General features: G+C 43.1%; 1 protein-coding gene across 1 annotated transcript; it reads right to left on the reverse strand.

The window, feature by feature from the left end:
* Positions 1–2,799: 2,799 nt before the first annotated feature.
* On the reverse strand, positions 2,800–6,527 carry LOC114663011 (interferon-inducible GTPase 5-like). Its single transcript, XM_028816778.2, has 2 exons — positions 6,448–6,527; positions 2,800–4,123 (listed from the first exon to the last, which is right to left on the reverse strand). The coding sequence occupies exon 2, from the start codon at positions 4,114–4,116 to the stop codon at positions 2,920–2,922; it is 1,197 nt and encodes a 398-aa protein (XP_028672611.1). The 5' UTR covers positions 4,117–4,123; positions 6,448–6,527; the 3' UTR covers positions 2,800–2,919.
* Positions 6,528–19,293: the final 12,766 nt, after the last annotated feature.

A 19,293-nucleotide genomic window follows, 5' to 3' on the forward strand; every position in this document is an offset into this window, starting at 1 on the left:
GTGCAAGGCTGGTCCCTCTCTTGTGAATATGCTCAGAGTGGATTGCACAAGTCCAATAAATAGATAGATGGATGGGATGGTAGTAGTGAAAAGGAGAATAGAATAAAACACATATAGAATGGGCCATGGAGAGCTGGGGCCTATCTGGGAACCATCAGGTGCAAAGCGACTGTCCAAAACACAGAATGATGTGCCCATGGGTGCGTGAGCCGGGGCATCACAGATTGATTTTGCAGTTTGAATATTACGTTATTATTGTGCATCAATCAACACAAATGATCAGAATTGCTGCATAATGCACAATGTTTCAGTGTGCTCTGCTGGAGTTCCCACCTAGTCATTGTTTATATGAGAGCTTGCACATTTTTTCAGTGTGTTGCTGCACTCATTCTGACACAGCAGACATTTCCAGAACTGTTGATTTTCTGTTTTATAAGACTGCCAACAAAATACTTTATGAACCTGAGCAGATCAGCTCTACTGAGACCTTCGGCTTCCTTTATTTTCAGATATTGTATGATGGACACGGGATAGCTGCTCGTTTGTATTTCATTAATGTTTAGCTGCTACTAAAGGAAAAAAAAGAAATAATTAGTCAACATATGAAGATCTCTGAGTGTTGCTGTATTGAGGACATGTTTAGAATTTTCACCAGTGTATAGATGGCTCTCTTCCTACTAGTTTAGTAATGGCTGGATTGTGGAAAACCACCAAGAAAGAAAATGTAACCTATAAAAAGAGCCACTAACTCCAATGGACTTCACCTGTTGGCAGCTAAGAAGATTCTGCCTAGTGCCCCAGTTTGGCTAGGGGTGGCATTGATCCAAGTCCAAGGTCTTAGCCACTGAGCCACACTGCCTGCCTGTGTGTACGTGTGTAAGAGTGTGCAAGCATGGTTCCTGTCTTGTGTGGCACGCTGACAGAATAGGCTCAGCACCTGTAAATCTTGAGAGTGGATTGCTTCTTGGTAGCTAAGAAGATTCTGCCTAGTGCCCCAGTTTGGCTAGGGGTGGCATTGATCCAAATACAAACACTCTCCAAATGGCCTTTATATCTCAATGAAACAAAAGGCTCTTTCCAACCACAGGAACATTTTTCAAGAACCAGAGACTTTTAAAAAACTCAGGAACTTTTTAGCATTCCCACGATAGGGACTCAGGACATTTGCTGTTCTTGGTATTTTGTTTAGCTCCTACTCCAGCGTATGTACTTTTTGTTCGACCAAGAACTATCGTGTTTGGGGTTTGGACAAGAAATTGCACTGATTGGTAAATCACACGTATTGGTTTCATCTTACAAATCTGTTAGTAGTTAGGAATTTGAAGAGGTATCAGTGAAAATGGAGCACCACACTTTGCACCTCATGACTTCTCATAGCTGCATCCCTGGTTTGACACATCAAAGCCAAAGGTGTGTGTTGGGGGGGGGGGGGGGGTTCCCCATGGTCAACCCCACAGGTGACTCAGGGCACAGATCATACAGCAACTCATTGGTTCCTGTAAATAAAGTTACTTCATTGCCAAAGTGCCTAAATAATGATAAGTGTAACTGCATGTAGTTTTGATATCGATTCTTCTCTGACCCTACTGTGAAATGAATAGCCGTGACACACACATAAACAAAAGTTTGGAGCAGTCACCTGTATAATTAAATCCTGGCTGCAAAAAAAGCAAATATGTTGGACAGTGGTGTAGAGAGTTGAGTCCAAAACAGAACAGAATACAAAGTGGAGGTTGTCTTGCTTTTAAAGCAGGTCGGCGGAGTTGACGTCATCGGGACCCAGAACCGGCAAGTGAGTTCATCGGCCCAAGACCGGAAGTGACGTCGTCAGAACCAGACAGAGTTTCCCGTGTTTAGTCTGTAGAGATAACAGAGAAAGGGTTAGTGCACCCCACCACCAAGCCTGGAGTGGAATTACCATCTGTCGGTCCTTTTCGCTTCCTCCCATGCTCACGTGTGTGACACTATACAATAACAACTGTAGGCATTACTTACCAAGAAAAGAACAGAAGGTGATGTAGTCTCTGGGTTTTAAGAAAAATGCAATAATTCCCCCACTTTTATAGATTTTTACATTTTTTCTTTTTGTATATGGTTGTTGCCTCCTATGCTTAGATTGTCTGAAGAGGATGTCGGAGCTCTGGTTTCTCATGGTGTCTCATCCAGCATTTGTTTCCTTTCTATTCATTTTGACCCAGTTAAGTAATTTACATTCTTATCATGTACACGCTAATATGTTTAGGGATACCGTCATAAATGGCACCTCTGAAATTTCTTAACAGTGCAGTGTAACAACTCTAGGGGGCATGCCAGCCACCCAACCTGACACTGATAAAAACAAAGACGTTTTTATTTTGTTTTCTTCACAACACACAGACACACAACACAGTCCCAAACACAAGCACAATCCACACAATACTGTATTATTTCCTTCTTTCTCCTCCACTTCTCTCCGGCAAGCTCTGGCTCTCGGAGTGGTGGTTTGTGGGCCACCCAGAAGTGTTCCAGGTGTTTGACGACCTATTTCCGGTTGCACTTCCAGGTGTGGCAGAAGAGTCGCCCACATGGACTCAGGGAACAACTGCAGCGCCCTCTGGTGGCAGGGTTGTAGAGAACTCCATCTCCCATGGAGCCCTGCTGGAATCCAAGGCACCACCACTACCCAGGGGGGCTGCCATCTAGCATCCAGGGGGAGGTACTGATCTGACCAGGCTTGCTCTCCCAGTCCATACAATGAAGAGATGGACAAGGACCCCGGCCATCTGTGACAGCAGCTATTAAAGGTTCAATACACATACATAAATGAAGATATTTAATGATCCTTTAAAGTTTACATGTCACAATAAAATTAAACGAGACGAACAATATTAAGCATTATTTTAAATTACAGAAATGTAAATGAATTTTAAAATAAAACATTTATGATTCGAAAGCCTTCATGATCACCTGCACAGCAGACCTTGCAAAGTTATTGAGTACATTCTTTAGGATGCAGTAGGTACTGAGAAAGGATAAAGACCCTCCGACCATGGGACTCAGATTTGGGATGACATGAAAAACTTCATCGGAAACCTTAATGGCGGCGGCAGCAAGTCCAGTGGTTAATGTTGCAGCAGACATGATTGTTATATCGGACATAACAGATTTTTTATCTTTTGTCTTGAACGCTTTTACAGGTTTTCCAGTTCTGGTTGCAAGTCCTTTAAGTGACTCCTCATTGAGACCGAAGTTCTGACGCATGTACACAAACATTCCCACTAAAACACAAACGTCGTAGATTAGAGATGGTCCAGGAAGAGGAGCCACATAGGCAGTGACCGAAGCAATAGCTGCAGCTATGATCAGCTTATGCAGGACAGACTTCTTCTTTTTAATGACAGCAGTGATAAATTTCGGAAGTGACAGAAAGAACACATGTTTCTTAATGGCATTCAGTTCAGATTTAAGGGCATCAGAAAGTCTACAAAACTCAAAATCATCTACATAGTAACTGGACACCAAGAAAACCTTACTTGATGGGAACCCATCATTTTCTAAACTTCTTGTGCAGCTCTCTCTGATTTTGTCAAATTCCTTCTCTCTTTCTCCCAAACGGTTCTGTTTTTTCAGAATATCGATTTCAATGTCCATTTTACTGCGCACGAAATAAAATTGCTTCCCAGTTTTCCCAATCTCTTTAGCAAGAAATCCATCATTTTCCTTAAACCTATTTCCCGTCACTATAATAAAAAAATCGTAATTGTTAAGATTAACTAACTCTGAATATTTATTTGTCGGGAGGTTACTGGTGCCGATGCTGGGCAGATCCCAGAAACACACAGAAGGGAGAGTTGGATGCTGATATTCCATTGGCACCTGAATTTGCTCTAATGAACCTTCTTCAGCCGCCCCTGGGTCTCCAGATCTCAGGCCTCTCATTGCATTAATTAAGGCAGATTTCCCGGTACTCGATTCTCCAGTTACGGCAATATGGAGAGTTTGGTGTTCTAAATCTACCAGCTTCTCTTTAATGCAGGAAACCAGAGCACAGAAACCCTTTTCATTGTAAATCACGACACACTGTTTGACTTCCTTTTCATTGAAAAAATGGTGGAGAGTATTTTGAGAGTTACCCATCGTGGACCTGAAAAATAAGGAGAAACATGAACGATTAACTTCAGTTTTTAAAAACAGTGACAGGTACTATGACATACTCTGTGGACGTGTTGTTATGTGTTCAACAGAACAAGAAAGTTTTGTGACACCTAATTTATTAAATTAAGATATCTCCAGTTTATTTATTGCCACATGTTTACATGTAAATATTTTTGCTGTCTGGATTTATTATATTTCCTCAATAGGATCCGTGATCACTTACTCACCTACCAGTGACCGGAACAGTCTGGTTTTACACCTAAGAAGTCTATCGTCGACCGCATTCTGGCACTGAGTTTCTTTGCAGCCTTTGTCGGTTTTCATAAAATGTTCGACTCAGTTGATCGGGCTGCCCTGTGGGAAATCCTGAGGACTTGCGGGATCCCCTTGAGGTTGTTGGATATCATGGCCGGCCTGTACACTGGTACTGTGGGTGCTGTGCAGAGTGGAGGCAGAACCTCTGCGTTTTTCCCAGTTGATTCTGGGTGTCTGTTAGTGGTCTGTTCTGCTCCTATTCTGTTCAGTGCTTGTATGGACTGGGTGTTGCGCAAGGTCATGGAGTCCAGTGGCTGTGGGGCATCTGTTGGTGAAGAAAGATTCACAGATCTTGACTTTGCTGACGATGCTGTGATCTTCGCGGAGTCAATGGAGGCTCTGATCGGGGCTCTCGAGAGACTGAGCGAGGAGTCTGAGTGTCTGGGCTTGCGAGTGTCCCGATAAAAACCAAAGATCAAGGCCTTTAATGACCTCTTGGGCACGGCCATCAGCAGTGTGTCTGTCTGTGGAGAGAGTGTCGACCTTGTCGAGAGGTTTACTTACCTTAGCAGTGACATTCATGTCTCTGGTGACTCTTCCTATGAAGTCAGTAGACGGATTGGGAGAGCATGGGGCGTCATGAGGTCGCTGGAAAGAGGTATGTGGTGCTCCCGATATCTGCAAAAGGACGAAGGTCCAAGTCTTTAGAGTCCTGGTGCTTCCTGTCTTGCTATATGGTTGCGAGACATGGATGCTATCCAGTGACTTGAGACGAAGACTGGACTCCTATGGTACTGTGTCTCTCCGGAAAATCCTTGGGTACCACTGGCTGGACTTTGTGTTGCTCATGGAGTCCCAAATGAGGCACAATACCTGCATTGTGATGGAGCGTCAGTTACGGCACTACGGCCATGTGACGCGTTTCCCTGACGGTGATCCGGCTTGTAAGATCCTCATTGTTGGGGACCCGAATGGCTGGACCAGGCCAAGGGGTTGCCCACGTACCACCTGGCTGCAGCAGATAGAGGGTCATTTCCGGATGGTGGGATTGGACCGCGTGTCTGCCTGGGGGGGTTGAAAACTGGGATCCAGAGTTGTTTTGTCGTGTAGTGGGTGAGCGAACGCACTGTACTTTATTGTAAATAAATAAAATAAATTAAAATAAGCAACAGATGGGGCGGCACGGTGGCGCAGTGGGTAGTGTGTAAGGTAAGGAGACCTGGGTTCGCTTCCCGGGTCCTCCCTGAGTGGAGTTTGCATGTTATCCCCGTGTCTCTGTGGGTTTCCTCCGGGCGCACCAGTTTCCTCCCACAGTCCAAAGACATGCAGGCTAGGTGGATTGGTGATTCTAAATTGTCCCTAGTGTGTGCTTGGTGTGTGTCTGTGTGTGTGTGCACGCCCTGCCCAGGGGTTTGTTTCCTGTTTTGCATCCTGTGTTGGCTGGGATTGGCTCCAGCAGACCCCCGTGACCCTGTCGATAGGATATAGTGGGTTGGATAATGGATGGATGGATAAACAACAGATGTAGGCTGTGCAGACTCTCGGTGGCCATAATTGCACATCTCACTCTGATGGACCCTGACAAATCCCCAGTCACCTGACCTTTCCAGTTGGCCACAGGGGAGTACACAGTGTCACTCTTCTGCCACTTATCAGACTGATGAAGTATACTACTCTGCAAGTGATATCTTATGCAATAGTGCTGCATAATTCCCCCTAGTGACAACTAAACATTTTCCTTAGTAGCTTGTTTGCAGTCCTAACTCTTACCAGCTCACCCTTTTAAAGGGGTCTCAACGTGACTGGAGTAGTTTCTAATTGCTTTGCTTGCAAGGTGACAATTAAAAACATAGCACAGCAATAAGCAATGGCCTAACAGCACAAGAAGAAGAAATGCAACACACTGTAGTAGTGAGAGTGTGAGAGCTCTTACTGCCTTGGCACAAGGTAAAACAAGAAGGGTAAACAATATATTAAGTCAAATATTAAAATACATGCTATTATCCAAACACTAATATTAAATGAATGCCGCAAACACTGAACAAAAGTTTGGCTTACCTTTTGCATGTAAAGACTTCTTGAAAATGGAAAGTGAAAGCAGTTGGAATGCAGCAGTCACTGTTAGCTTAGTCACCGCCTACAGGAATTCAGCATTTTCTTAAAGTGGAAAGGACGGCCATCACGTCAGCTTTCATACAGGGCTGAGTATATGTGAAAAAATGGGAGAAACACACACATGGAGTCTGACAAGCAGACTAATGAAGTAACATCTGCTTTTAACAGACAAAATCAAGGAATGTTTAAACTGTTCGTGTGTTTACATTGCTTTTAGTACCTTTGTGTGTTTATTATGTATAATAAACTACAATTCATGACAAATGGCTTATTTTTGGCAGACATTGCCTCTGGTTAGGCTGGCACACAGAGCTGCTGTCATTCACAATATATTAACTGAAATGAGGATTCTTCACCTGGAGCTGTTCTTATTGTTTCCATTTAAGCACTTTATGTTTGCTTTAGGTAGGATGGGTATATGCCTCATATTTCCCTGGACAATACCCTTCGAAAATCTTTGTTTGCCCCATATCTTAGATATTACACTACCATATTGCTGCTGACAGTAACTTAAAGGCTCTCGGGAGACGTCACTACCCACAAAGCACATCCTCTGGGTGGCAGATAGAGGAAGTCCTGGAATTGCGGCATTGCTGTGAATATTCATTATAAGACGCCATTGGACCAAACCCACCTGTTAGCAAGAATGTCGCAGGGAACCCAGAAAGTGAAGAAGGAGCAACCACCCTACACTCCCAGACCTCCTTTAAGTTATATGGGACATGTACAAATGACGAGGAAGAGGAGGATGCCAAGGAGAGGCAATATTAATGCAGACTGTATTCAAAATGACAAAAGAATCCTATTTTCCCATCAGAAGAATAAATCTCTATCTACAATCTATATATATAATTCACTAAGCCGGGAGACAAGTAGCCACCCATGGAAAGCACGTCGGAAGGGACGTGGATTCACTAAGCCGCCGACAAGTAAGCCGCCCATGGCGCACGGAGGAAGGAGCCACGCCTACCAACTCTAAGACCATTGGATACGACGACAACTCGCAGAGTCACGCCCACAAACTCGGACACGTCGACTGGGAAAAAAACGCCGTCATTTATGTTCGTCTGGGCTAGAGGCCACATGCATCTCTGAGCCATGTTGACTTTTCATTAGTCAACCTCAGTTGAACCTCGGTTCACACAGAGGCAGCGTGAGAGAGACACAGAGGCACACAGCCGCGCACACACAAGGGCAGAGCCAGAGAGAGACAGAGGCACACACACAAATAGATAGATAGATAGATAGATAGATAGATAGATAGATAGATAGATAGATAGATAGATAGATAGATAGATAGATAGATAGATAGATAGATAGATAGATAGATAGATAGATAGATAGATAGATAGATAGATAGATAGATAGATAGATAGATAGATAGATAGATAGATAGATACTTTATTAATCTCAAGGGGAAATTCACATTCTCCAGCAGCAGCATACTGATACAATAAATAATATTAAATTAAAGATTGATAATAATGCAGGTAAAAAAAACAGACAATAACTTTGTATAATGTTAAATGTTAACGTTTATCAACCACCCGGGTGGAATTGAAGAGTCTCATAGTTTGGGGGAGGAACGATCTCCTCAATCTGTCAGTGGAGCAGGACGGTGACAGCAGTCTGTCACTGAAGCTGCTCTTCTGTCTGGAGATGATCCTGTTCAGTAGATGCAGTGGATTCTCCATAATTGAGAGGAGCCTGCTGAGCGCCCGTCGCTCTGCCACAGATGTTAAACTGTCCAGCTCCATGCCAACAACAGAGCCTGCCTTCCTCACCAGTTTGTCCAGGCGTGAGGCATCTTTCTTCTTAATGCTGCCTCCCCAGCACACCACCGCGTAGAAGAGGGCGCTCGCCACAACCGTCTGATAGAACATCTGCAGCATCTTATTGCAGATGTTGAAGGACGCCAGCCTTCTAAGGAAGTATAACCGGCTCTGTCCTTTCTTCCACAGAGCATCAGTATTGGCAGTCCAGTCCAATTTATCATCCACCTGCACTCCCAGATATTTACAGGTCTGCACCATCTGCACACAGTCATCTCTGATGATCACGGGGTCCATGAGGGGTCTGGGCCTCCTAAAATCCATCACCAGTTCCTTGGTTTTGCTGGTGTTCAGGTGTAGGTGGTTTGAGTCGCACCATTTAACAAAGTCCTTGATTAGGTTCCTATACTCCTCCTCCTGCCCACTCCTGATGCCGCCCACGATAGCAGTGTCATCAGCGAACTTTTGCACGTGGCAGGACTCCAAGTTGTATTGGAAGTCCGATGTATATAGTTACAGTTGGTGGGCGGGTCTCTGTTAGTTGCTTTTGCGAGCGGGCACATGACCAGGCAGTGTGTATGCTTCGAGAGCGAAGGTGGACACGACAGCACCATCTATGAAGAATCATATTTGCCGTGGATGTGAATCGCTGTATGCAGCGTGTAAAACAGTTTGCAATGGGTATTCCATGGTCTTACAAGTGTCTGTACTTCGATGTGAATCGATGTATACAGTGTGTAAAATGCTGTATTGTATGTTGCCCTCTCCAGAGTTACATCTTTTCATTCACCTACAGTCGTATCCTCAAAACCAACCCCATTTGGACAACTGTATCTTTCAGGAAATGTTCACTCATCAATACATAATTATGCGGCGCATGCTACGCCGCGGGTTGGCTAGTATAGAATAAAACACAGGTATGTGTGTGTATGCGTCTGGTCCCACGGAGCAATACAACTGGTTATTTTGGCTTTGCTCTGATTGGTCAGTTTTACTGTGGTTGCTTAGTGAAATGTGATTAAGACAGGAAGTACTGGGGAAGGGAGGTTGACACACACGAGAATACTGAGCAAAGGCGTAGGAGGAACACAGAGAGTCACCTTCAGACCCAGAGGTTGTCCTCTTTGGTGAATTGAGCGCAATTGACGGTAGGGCGAGGGGGTTTGAACACCATCATTAGAGTAGTGACCCACACTGCATGACTCACCATGACCCACTACCAATATAAAGAGTAACAACTCATGACCCACCGCAGTGGCGGACTGTCAGGGCCTGCAAGGCCTTCTCTGCTGGCCTAAAAAAATATCTGAATCATAAACTGATGTTAATTATATTTTGTCCATGAATACTTATTAAATAATTCACTCATCAATACATAATTATGCGGCGCATGCTACGCCGCGGGTTGGCTAGTATAGAATAAAACACAGGTATGTGTGTGTATGCGTCTGGTCCCACGGAGCAATACAACTGGTTATTTTGGCTTTGCTCTGATTGGTCAGTTTTACTGTGGTTGCTTAGTGAAATGTGATTAAGACAGGAAGTACTGGGGAAGGGAGGTTGACACACACGAGAATACTGAGCAAAGGCGTAGGAGGAACACAGAGAGTCACCTTCAGACCCAGAGGTTGTCCTCTTTGGTGAATTGAGCGCAATTGACGGTAGGGCGAGGGGGTTTGAACACCATCATTAGAGTAGTGACCCACACTGCATGACTCACCATGACCCACTACCAATATAAAGAGTAACAACTCATGACCCACCGCAGTGGCGGACTGTCAGGGCCTGCAAGGCCTTCTCTGCTGGCCTAAAAAAATATCTGAATCATAAACTGATGTTAATTATATTTTGTCCATGAATACTTATTAAATAATTCCAAATAGTCTGTCCGCTTCCTTTCATAGCTTTTCCGATGGTTGTGCTGCTTCCAGACATGTATTTTCGTATTAAAGCATTTAACCAATCACATTTCAGCCATCATTTGTTGCCAGGCAGGGTCAAAGTCAAAGAAGTCTGCCCGGAGGCCTTCACAATCCGTTCTTCAGGCCCTCTAACACAAAATAAATGTCGATTAAACTGTTGCTTCAACCAATCAGATTTTGAGTTGGTTTCACTAGGGCCCTCTAGCAGGTGTACGGCAACGTCACCGTATTCAGACCCATTGATTGGATAGAGAAGAGAGATGCAAAGGAACTGTTTCATCACATTCTGGAGCATCATGACGAGTATGATAAGGACACAGTGTGCTGTGCTGATGGATTTAAAGCACGTCTGGATGATTTTGAGTTTTGTTTTTTGCTTCACACATTCAATGGCATTTTTGAGTATTCAGACGTGCTCTTTTCAATACTACAGGACAAAAAACTGGATGTGCAGTTTTGTCTGGCTAGGGTAAAGGAGTTCTGTGACACCGTTGAGCGAGATAGAAGCCGATATGAGGAACTCTACGAGGCCACTGAACGCACCGCAGGCGCTCCGAGTGCACGAAGAGGTCAAGCGCAAGATCCCCGCACGCACTACTGCCAACTCCATGGCAGGATTCTGGACAATATTATTTGCCAGACACAGACCAGATTTCAAGACCACGAAAAACTGATATTTGTCATGCTCCTCAACCCCCAGAAGTTTCGGGAATACAAGAAAAATTTCCCGCATGCAGCCTTCTCCAGTTTAACACAGAGCCACGGAGCACTTTTTGATCTGTCTTGGCTAAAAACAGAACTGACTGTAATGTATGCCATGGATGATTTTGCAGGAAAATCTCCCACTGATCTCCTTGACTTCCTTCATCAGAAAAATCTGAATGAGAGCATCATGGGGCAGCTGTACACATTGGTATCTTTGGCGGTGAGCATTCCCGTGTCCACTGCTTCTGTCGAGCAGACATTTTCAGCCCTAAAGCGAATTAAAATTTATGCCAGAAATACGACAGGGCAGGTTCGACATTCAGCTTTAGCTTCGATGGCGATAGAAAGGGACTTCGTGATGGAACTGAAGCGCATGGATAATCTGTACGACAGAGTAATTGAACTGTTTTTGAGGAAAGAGAGGAGGATGGATTTTGTTTACAAATAATCTGAATTTTTGGTGAGTAAAATGTTGCGATTTTCCTAAATAATATTGCAAGTTTATGAGTTATTATTAATGTTTTTTATGTGTGTCGCGGGCTGTAGCTGCAGTAGAAAGGAACTTGTTCACCCCTGGTTTGTCTATTCAATAAAGACATTAATTGTGGTTACAGGAGTTATCTATCTGCGATGCAACGGCTCTTTATACTGTATTTCTGCATATTAAGATGGTTTTTATAACCATAAATTAATTTTTGAGGGGTTAGGGTTAGGGTTAGGGTTAGGTTGATTCAGACGGAGCACTACTGAAGGCCTAGGTGTGAAATGCACGGTCCGCCACTAACCCACCGGTGACAACTCATGACCCAGTGATTAAGAAACTCTACACTAAAAGACTGCTTTTACAGTTGGTGCTGAAGCAGATCTTTTTGAGGAAAAATAAAATTATTTTATATTTATTAATGACTTTACTCTCAATCAATTAAACACCCTTCTTTCTGTTTTTTGAAGCTGCTTTTCCATGACATGGTAATGGGGAGCTAGAGCCAATCCCAGCAGAAACTGCAAACAATCAAAAAAAGAAGCTAAAAATGATTTTTCCAAGTTCACTTCACAGTAACTTATGAAACACTACCATCTACTGGTTTTAAATGGTAAATTTTGATATATTTAATAAAGTTAGCCCCAAAAATAATTTCATCCATCAGTAAACCAATCTAATCCATTTCAGAGTCATGGTGGGTCAGGACCAATCCCAGCAGCATTAGACATTAGCCCTGTCCTGAAAATGGCACCTGTTCCCTTCTCATGGTCTGCCCATAGACAAAGACGCAAACTCACACAGAGCTATTTGAGAGATGCTGCTGTAACACGCAAGTGTCTGGGGAAAACCTAAAGAGCCCCTTACAGAAATTAAATACATTTCAAAGCATACTGTATATTTTAAATATATTACAATCAATATGAAAATGTTTTAAAATATTGTACAGTATACTTCAGGGATAAAGGCATTATAGTGGCATTATGGTTGTTTTGCAGTTGTGGCCAAGTGTAGGAATGACAGCGCCAATCAGATCATCTACTTTATTTTCCCGAAGACAAAAAAACAAAAAAAAAAACAAAAAAAGGAAAACCGAAATAGCACTCGCAGGTGCGTGCCCCTTCAGTAATTCAAACGAAAGTGAAATTGGTTGCCCTGCCCAAAATGTGACACCTTCTTCCGAGACGCCCTGGTATTTATGTCAGCAGGATGGAAAGGGGTGGAGCTAAATGCTTCACCAGACAACTTCTCGGCACTGTGGGTGAAAGAAGGAGAAGACCGCGTTAGACCCTTCACACCTCAGCGAATCATTACCTAACGCAACCGAGCCTGTGACAATGTCCTTTGATGCGTAATGAAATATATTGTAAGGGTTAGGTTAGGAGCACGCACTGATACAGCACATTGCCACCCCACCACATGACAAATCAACTCAGGATCCAGATTAGGACCCGAGTGCAGCCATGCAGTGGGTGACACCTCAGCACCAGACGAGTTCACATGGAATGGTTTTTAATGGTGGCTGGAGTGCCAATTCTGCCACCAACCCTCAGGTTTTTCCCAGCAGGTTGGAGGGCCTACATGCAGGGATCGATGCAGATTAACATCATACCCAGGAGGGAGAAATTGCAGGTTAAGGGCCTTGCTCAAGGGCCCAACAAAGTAGAGCCAATTTTGGCATTGATGGGATTTGAACCGGCAATCTTCCAATTACAGTGCAGATCCCTACCTTAGAGCCACCAAATATATTGTAAAATATTTAAAATATTGCCAGTTTTGAATATTGCAATATATTTTCCAAATTATAGAATTATATTTCTCAATATATTTTACAATACTAAGAATAATTTACTGTAAGACTTTAGAAAATATGTTACAGTATGCATTTTAAATATGCTATAAATTTTATGTATAATATAACAAATCACAGGTGGCATAGTAGGTAGCGCTGCGGCCTCGCAGTAAGGAGACCTGGATTCGCTTCCTTGTGTAGAGTTTGCATGTTCTCCCCGTGTCTCCTCCGGGTGCTCCGGTTTCCTCCCACAGTCCAAAGACATGCAGGTTAGGTGCATTGACGATCCTAAATTGTCCCGTGTGTGTGCCCTGCGGTAGGCTGGCACCCTGCCCGGGGTTTGTTTCCTGCCTTGCGCCCTTTGTTGGCTGGGATTGGCTCCAGCAGACCCCTGTGACCCTGTAGTTAGGACATAGCAGGTTGGATAATGGATGGATAACATATCATTTTAATCACCAAAAAGACAGAGTCAAAGTCAAGGATCCTCCTAGACTTCAGTTTAGCCATGGGCTTAATCACATGATTCACCAGGGCTCGTCATGGGGTCCTCTTCGACTTAAAGAGAGTGGGTGAAGTGTAACCTATGTCTGCTTAAGGTTACTGGGACTTTACTTGTGTCCAGCAAAGAAAACAGTTAGGTTTACAATGATGATTTGCAATGATATTAGTATCATTTCTGAAGTGTTGACGTAAATCCGATTGTACTTACTAGTGACTTAGCCAAAGTTAACTTTGTGCAATACTTCCTACTTCATGAGGCTGGTAAAACTTAAGTCTAAAATATTAAAGAAGTCTGGTTATGCTAATTGTGATTCGGTTTGCACTGAGTCTGCAAGGGGTCTCCTCTGGGTACTTTGGTATAGCAAAGTTCATGTCAGGTGACAAAGTTCAAGTCCAGGTGACAAAGTTCAAGCACTTTATTGTCATTGTGTAACACAACGAAATTACTTTTTGTGACAGCCCCAACGTGCATATCAAGAAGAGGCAAATATGGTTGTCATGCATGCGTGCCAGAAGATAGCCTGACAAGCTCACTTATAGTATGTGGTACCACCCCAGGATGAGAGGAGGTGCTGTTGCTAACACTTTTGTCTCATTTTCCCCTCACAGTCTGGAGAAATTGTCCCTCGAGGGCAACAGAGCCAAAGAAGCCCCGTCCCTTCCAGTCCATCTGGTATAAAAGGGAGATCCTCCGAGAAGGTGATGTCTCATTTGGACCTGACCACGCTGGATAGAAAGTCTTTGGGAACACAACGAGAGAAATTTAGAAGGCAAGTAGCATATCCGTGTAGTGCATGATTTGTTTTGAAGTTTTTCTTTCTGTTCAGCATAAATGAGGTTGTGCCTGGTTGACTCGCTGTGCCTCATCACTTGCCCTGCTACATATGAGGACATTTTATATGTAAGAAGGAGGATTTTGTAGCTGGCCTTCGACTTAAGTCACAATCTTGTACATCTTCAGGATGGCGTTCCAATGTAAACCAGAACAGACAAATATGGAATACTATATATGGACATATATTATATTCAATACTCTATTACACTCAATACAATACTATACAATTATACTCAATACAATACTGTATATGGAACACTTAAATGTCAAGTTTTGCATACGAAGCACATCATTGTTGTTCTTTTAAACCATGGTGCTATTATATGGGATCTTAGAGGTTTGGCTCTCCATCTGCAAATGTTAAAGATTTCCCAATGATAAAAATATAAAAACTTGTATATAAAATACAAAAGAAACAAATAGTTATAAGAAACAAAAAATGAAGTGTCCTGCAATGGATTACCATTGCTTCTGGGATAAGCAAAAGCTTCCCCATATCCTAATTTAAAATAAGTAGGTCTAAGAAGGTTATCTGATATAAAAAAATCTAAGCACTGTTAATATGTTTTCAAAATAATGTTGATATTTGTTAAATATGCTTCTAATAACTTGTTACAAGGAAAAGTAAAAAATGAGGATTTTTTTCACATTTTGCTGCTTACTCCATATGGCCTGGGGTTGTAATAAGGTAACCATTCATCATAGATGTTTTTAAAGGTGACTAAAGGAGAACATCATCTGGAAGGACATTTAGTTGCAAAAATGTTGTGCTCCCATACTCCATTTGAAGGGGGTAACTGATCATAATAGGTGAACCCAGAAACTGGATGTTAAGCCGATGTCACATTATACGACTTCTAGTCATTGTGTATGTCATATTTGATCATAGCTGGACCATGTCAATTCAAATGACTGGAAATCACTGCTCATGTCACCAAATAACAAAACTATTGGAATCCTCAACCTAATATTTCATAGCACAGCCTTCAAAGTCAATGACTGTCATCAAGCTCTTTCTGTGGCTCTTGAGGAGATTTCTACACTTCTCGTCTGGTTGTTGTGGTTGATTCTTCTTCACTTCTATCAGGACTGATAGGTGGCTTCTCCCATCTGCAACTTTCAGGACTTTTCACAGATGTTCAATGGGATTCAGATCAGGCCATTCAAGAACGGTGTAATGTTTTCTTCTCTTCCATTTTTGAGCATATCTTCGTAACTGAGATAGAGTAACTAAAAATAAATAAATAAATAAATAAATAAACACACTTTACAAAGTCATCACAAACACCTTCAATTTCAGTTTGCCTCCACTTCCTTACTCAAGCCAAATTTTCCGATTATAAGCACGTACACAAGATGTTTTGACATGTGTCAGAATCTTCCATCTTGGCTTTCTGCCTACTTCCTCTTCTTATGACACGGTTTCACATTTGCTCATCATTTATTCCTTTTTTAATTTCTTCTAAATCACAATAAATCAGCATAAGAAAAAAGCCTATGTGATTGCTAAAATGTTAGGAAGCAATACCAATTGCTGGTGTCCCAAAGCAAGTTGCTACTGCTAACCCTCTTTCACATCAAAAGGGTTGTAAGAATGTTCTGCTTACCACAAATTCCAAACTGTCTTTACTTAATCTGTTACAACAGTGAGGAGAGTTTATATTCTGTCAAAGACTTTTGAAGATCGCTTATCATGTATGTACTGGTTTGGTTTCTTTATTGGGTTTTTGAACAGAAAACACCCTGAGACAATTGCCTAGCACAGATAAACCAAAGCTGTTAGCATCGCAGCAGCAGGTGGAACAGAAATCTGGAACTATAGGGTGAACTTTAAGGGCCATAAGGTTACTGTTACCTCCACATCTCTCACACCTTAGTCTTGGAAAGAGAGATGGACAAACCTGGTGTGGAAGACCAGCCCTGGCACAGACATGCAGACATCAATGGTTCAAGTACACACACATTTATTTACACTATGTACAATAAATATAGTCCCGCACAAAACCCAGTGTCTCAATCACCAATCACCCCCAGTCCGGGCCTCTCCAATGTCCAGCCTTCCTTCAACGCCTCCACTCCTCTCCTCCGAGCTTCATCCACTTCCACCCAACTCCAGTTGACGACTGGAGGAAGGCGGCCCTTTTTATTCCCACCCGTGCTCCAGGTGGCCCCTGATGAGCTTCCTATGGCACTTCCTGGTGTGGCGGAAGTGCCGCATGAGCACCGGGTGTCCCTGGTATTTCTTTTGCCAGCAACTCCGTGTATGGCTGACGTGCTGATGTCCAGGGCTCCTTACTCTTCCAGACGCCCCCTGGCAGTGGCCACGGGCCCCTATAGGGTTGATCTTCCATGCTCCATTCCTGTGGCCTCCACACCAACCAGGGTGGCTGCCCTCTCGTGGTCCGGGGGAGGCACAGTCCCTCGCCTGGTTCATCCAGGCTTCGTGACTGGCCACAGCCCCCAGCCAACCACCAAACTGGGTAAAAGGAACGAATTGAGATCTCTATAGGCCCCAGTGCAGCATACGGACACCTGGCCATATTAATGGTGCGTAGAGACTCAACTGTTTTTTTCAAGTGGAGAGGTAGGTGGTGGACCTCCTAGGAAATTTCACTTTGTTGACACTCAACTGTTTCTTTGAGCAACAGATTGGTGACAAGGTCCCTTACTATCATGGGCTAATGGGCAGGCACATGGAACGTCCTCCTGACTGTAGATTCGTCCCTGTCTGCCACTCCAGGCCTAGCTCTAGACAGAAGGAAAAGAGAGAAAGGTAGTAATGATGTGAAATGAAACTGAAGAAAACTAACCTGAGACTAGGCTTTGGCTGGGTCATTCAATGAAAGCCAAGACACCTGTCCCAAAGCCATTTCTGACTGTATGGTTTATGTCATTGTCGTATCAACAGGTAAACTATTACCCCAGTCTCAGGTGATGAGCAGTCTGGAGCAGGTTTTCTTCAAGGACCATTCTGAGTTTGGCTGAATTTATTCTTCCCTCAATTCTTGTTGACTGATGCCAAGAAGCACCCCTATAACATGATGCTACCACCACCATGCTTCATCGTAAGGATGGTATTAGACTAGTGTTGAGCAGTGGCTGGTCTTTTCTAGATATAGTGCTTGAAGTTCTGTCCAAAAAGTTCAGTTTTTGTCTCATCAGGTCTGAGCTTTTTCCTCATGCTTTCAGAGTTCTTTAAATACCATTTAGCAAACTCCAAAGGAGCTGTCATATGCCTTTTACTCATGAATGGCTTCCTTCTAGCCACTCTATCATACATTTCTGATTGACAGAGTCAGAGAGTCAGGGTCGGCTTTGTGCCCCTAGGTAGACTGACATCCAAATAAAAAAAAAAGAGTCCTCATTTAGATCCGTTAAGTTGGAGATGTAACTGGAATTGACTAGCACAGGGTGATGGTGAAGGTTTGGTTCCCCTTAAAGATCGGCTCCAATCACATTTGAAATTAATGAGAGGGGTGTAGAGGCCTCCACATGGAGACTGGCACCCTTGCAATTTTTGGTACTCCCTTGGTCATGGAGCCCATTAGGAGAGTGCCTACTTGACCTATGCCTACAGCTGGCCCAGGATGGAGTGCAGAGAGATGTTCACCCTTCCGACAGCTATGTTAGAGTGACCATTGGATTCTGGGTCACCTCCCTGGCTATGGCCCTACTTGCTGGGTTACTCACGTTGAATGGGCAGCAAACTTTTGGAAGAGTACTGGTGGTTCCTAACTTCTTCCATTTCACAATTATTGATGCCACTGTGTTAATTTACAAATGGTTTTATACTCTTGCCCTGTTCCAGGCCTCACCATAGTCTGATCACAGAGGTCTACATAGAGTTTCTTTGATTTCATGGCTTGATTTTTGTCCTTATATGCATTTGTGAATTTTGGATCATACATACATGGGTATGAATGTACATGTCCAACACAATGTCCAACTAATTCAATTGCCACAGCTGGACTCCAAGTTCCAGACGCAATAAGATTTGCATTAGGTTAATTGTTACTTTAAAAAGTAATCAGACTATGTAACCTGCGTTACTTTTAATGTGTTACACTACAACTCTCGAGATTTAATTGCTGGGTTTAGCACTGTACATTCATATCAACATAAATTTAGCAATTTCTGAAATACTAAGACAGATTATTTCAGCCAGGAGAAGGAATAATGCAACCGACTAAAGCATTTTGCCTCTGGATGCTTCTACCCACGGCTTTTGAAAGTGTGTGCAAAACAAATACATGCACAGGCTAAGAGTGCAATGGACATGCACAGGACTACAAAATCTTTAATTGTAACCTGCTAAAGGGTTTATAGTCGTGGCCAAAAGTTTTGAGAATGACACAAATACTGGTTTTCACAAAGTTTGCTGCTTCAGTGTTTTCAGATCTTTTTGTCAGATGTTTCTATGGTATATTGAAGTAGAATTGCAAGCATTTCATAAATTTCAAGGCTTTTATTGATGATTACATGTTGCTTATACAAAGAGTCAATCTTTGCAGTGTTGGCCCTTCTTTCTTTTTCAAGACCTCTGCAATTCACCCTGGCATGCTGGCAATCAAGTTCTGGGCCAAATCCTGACTGACGGCAGCTCATTCTTGCATAATCAATGCTTGGAGTTTGTCGGAATTTGTGGCTTTATGTTTGTCCACCCACCTCTTGAGGATTGACCACAAATTCTCAATGGGATTAAGGTCAGGGGTGTTTCCTGGCCATGGACAACAAAATTTCGATGTTTTGTTCCCCGAGCCACTTAAGACCTGGTGCTCCAT

The sequence above is a fragment of the Erpetoichthys calabaricus genome, chromosome 12, assembly GCF_900747795.2.
Source record: "Erpetoichthys calabaricus chromosome 12, fErpCal1.3, whole genome shotgun sequence".
Classification (NCBI taxonomy): Eukaryota; Metazoa; Chordata; class Cladistia; order Polypteriformes; family Polypteridae; genus Erpetoichthys; species Erpetoichthys calabaricus.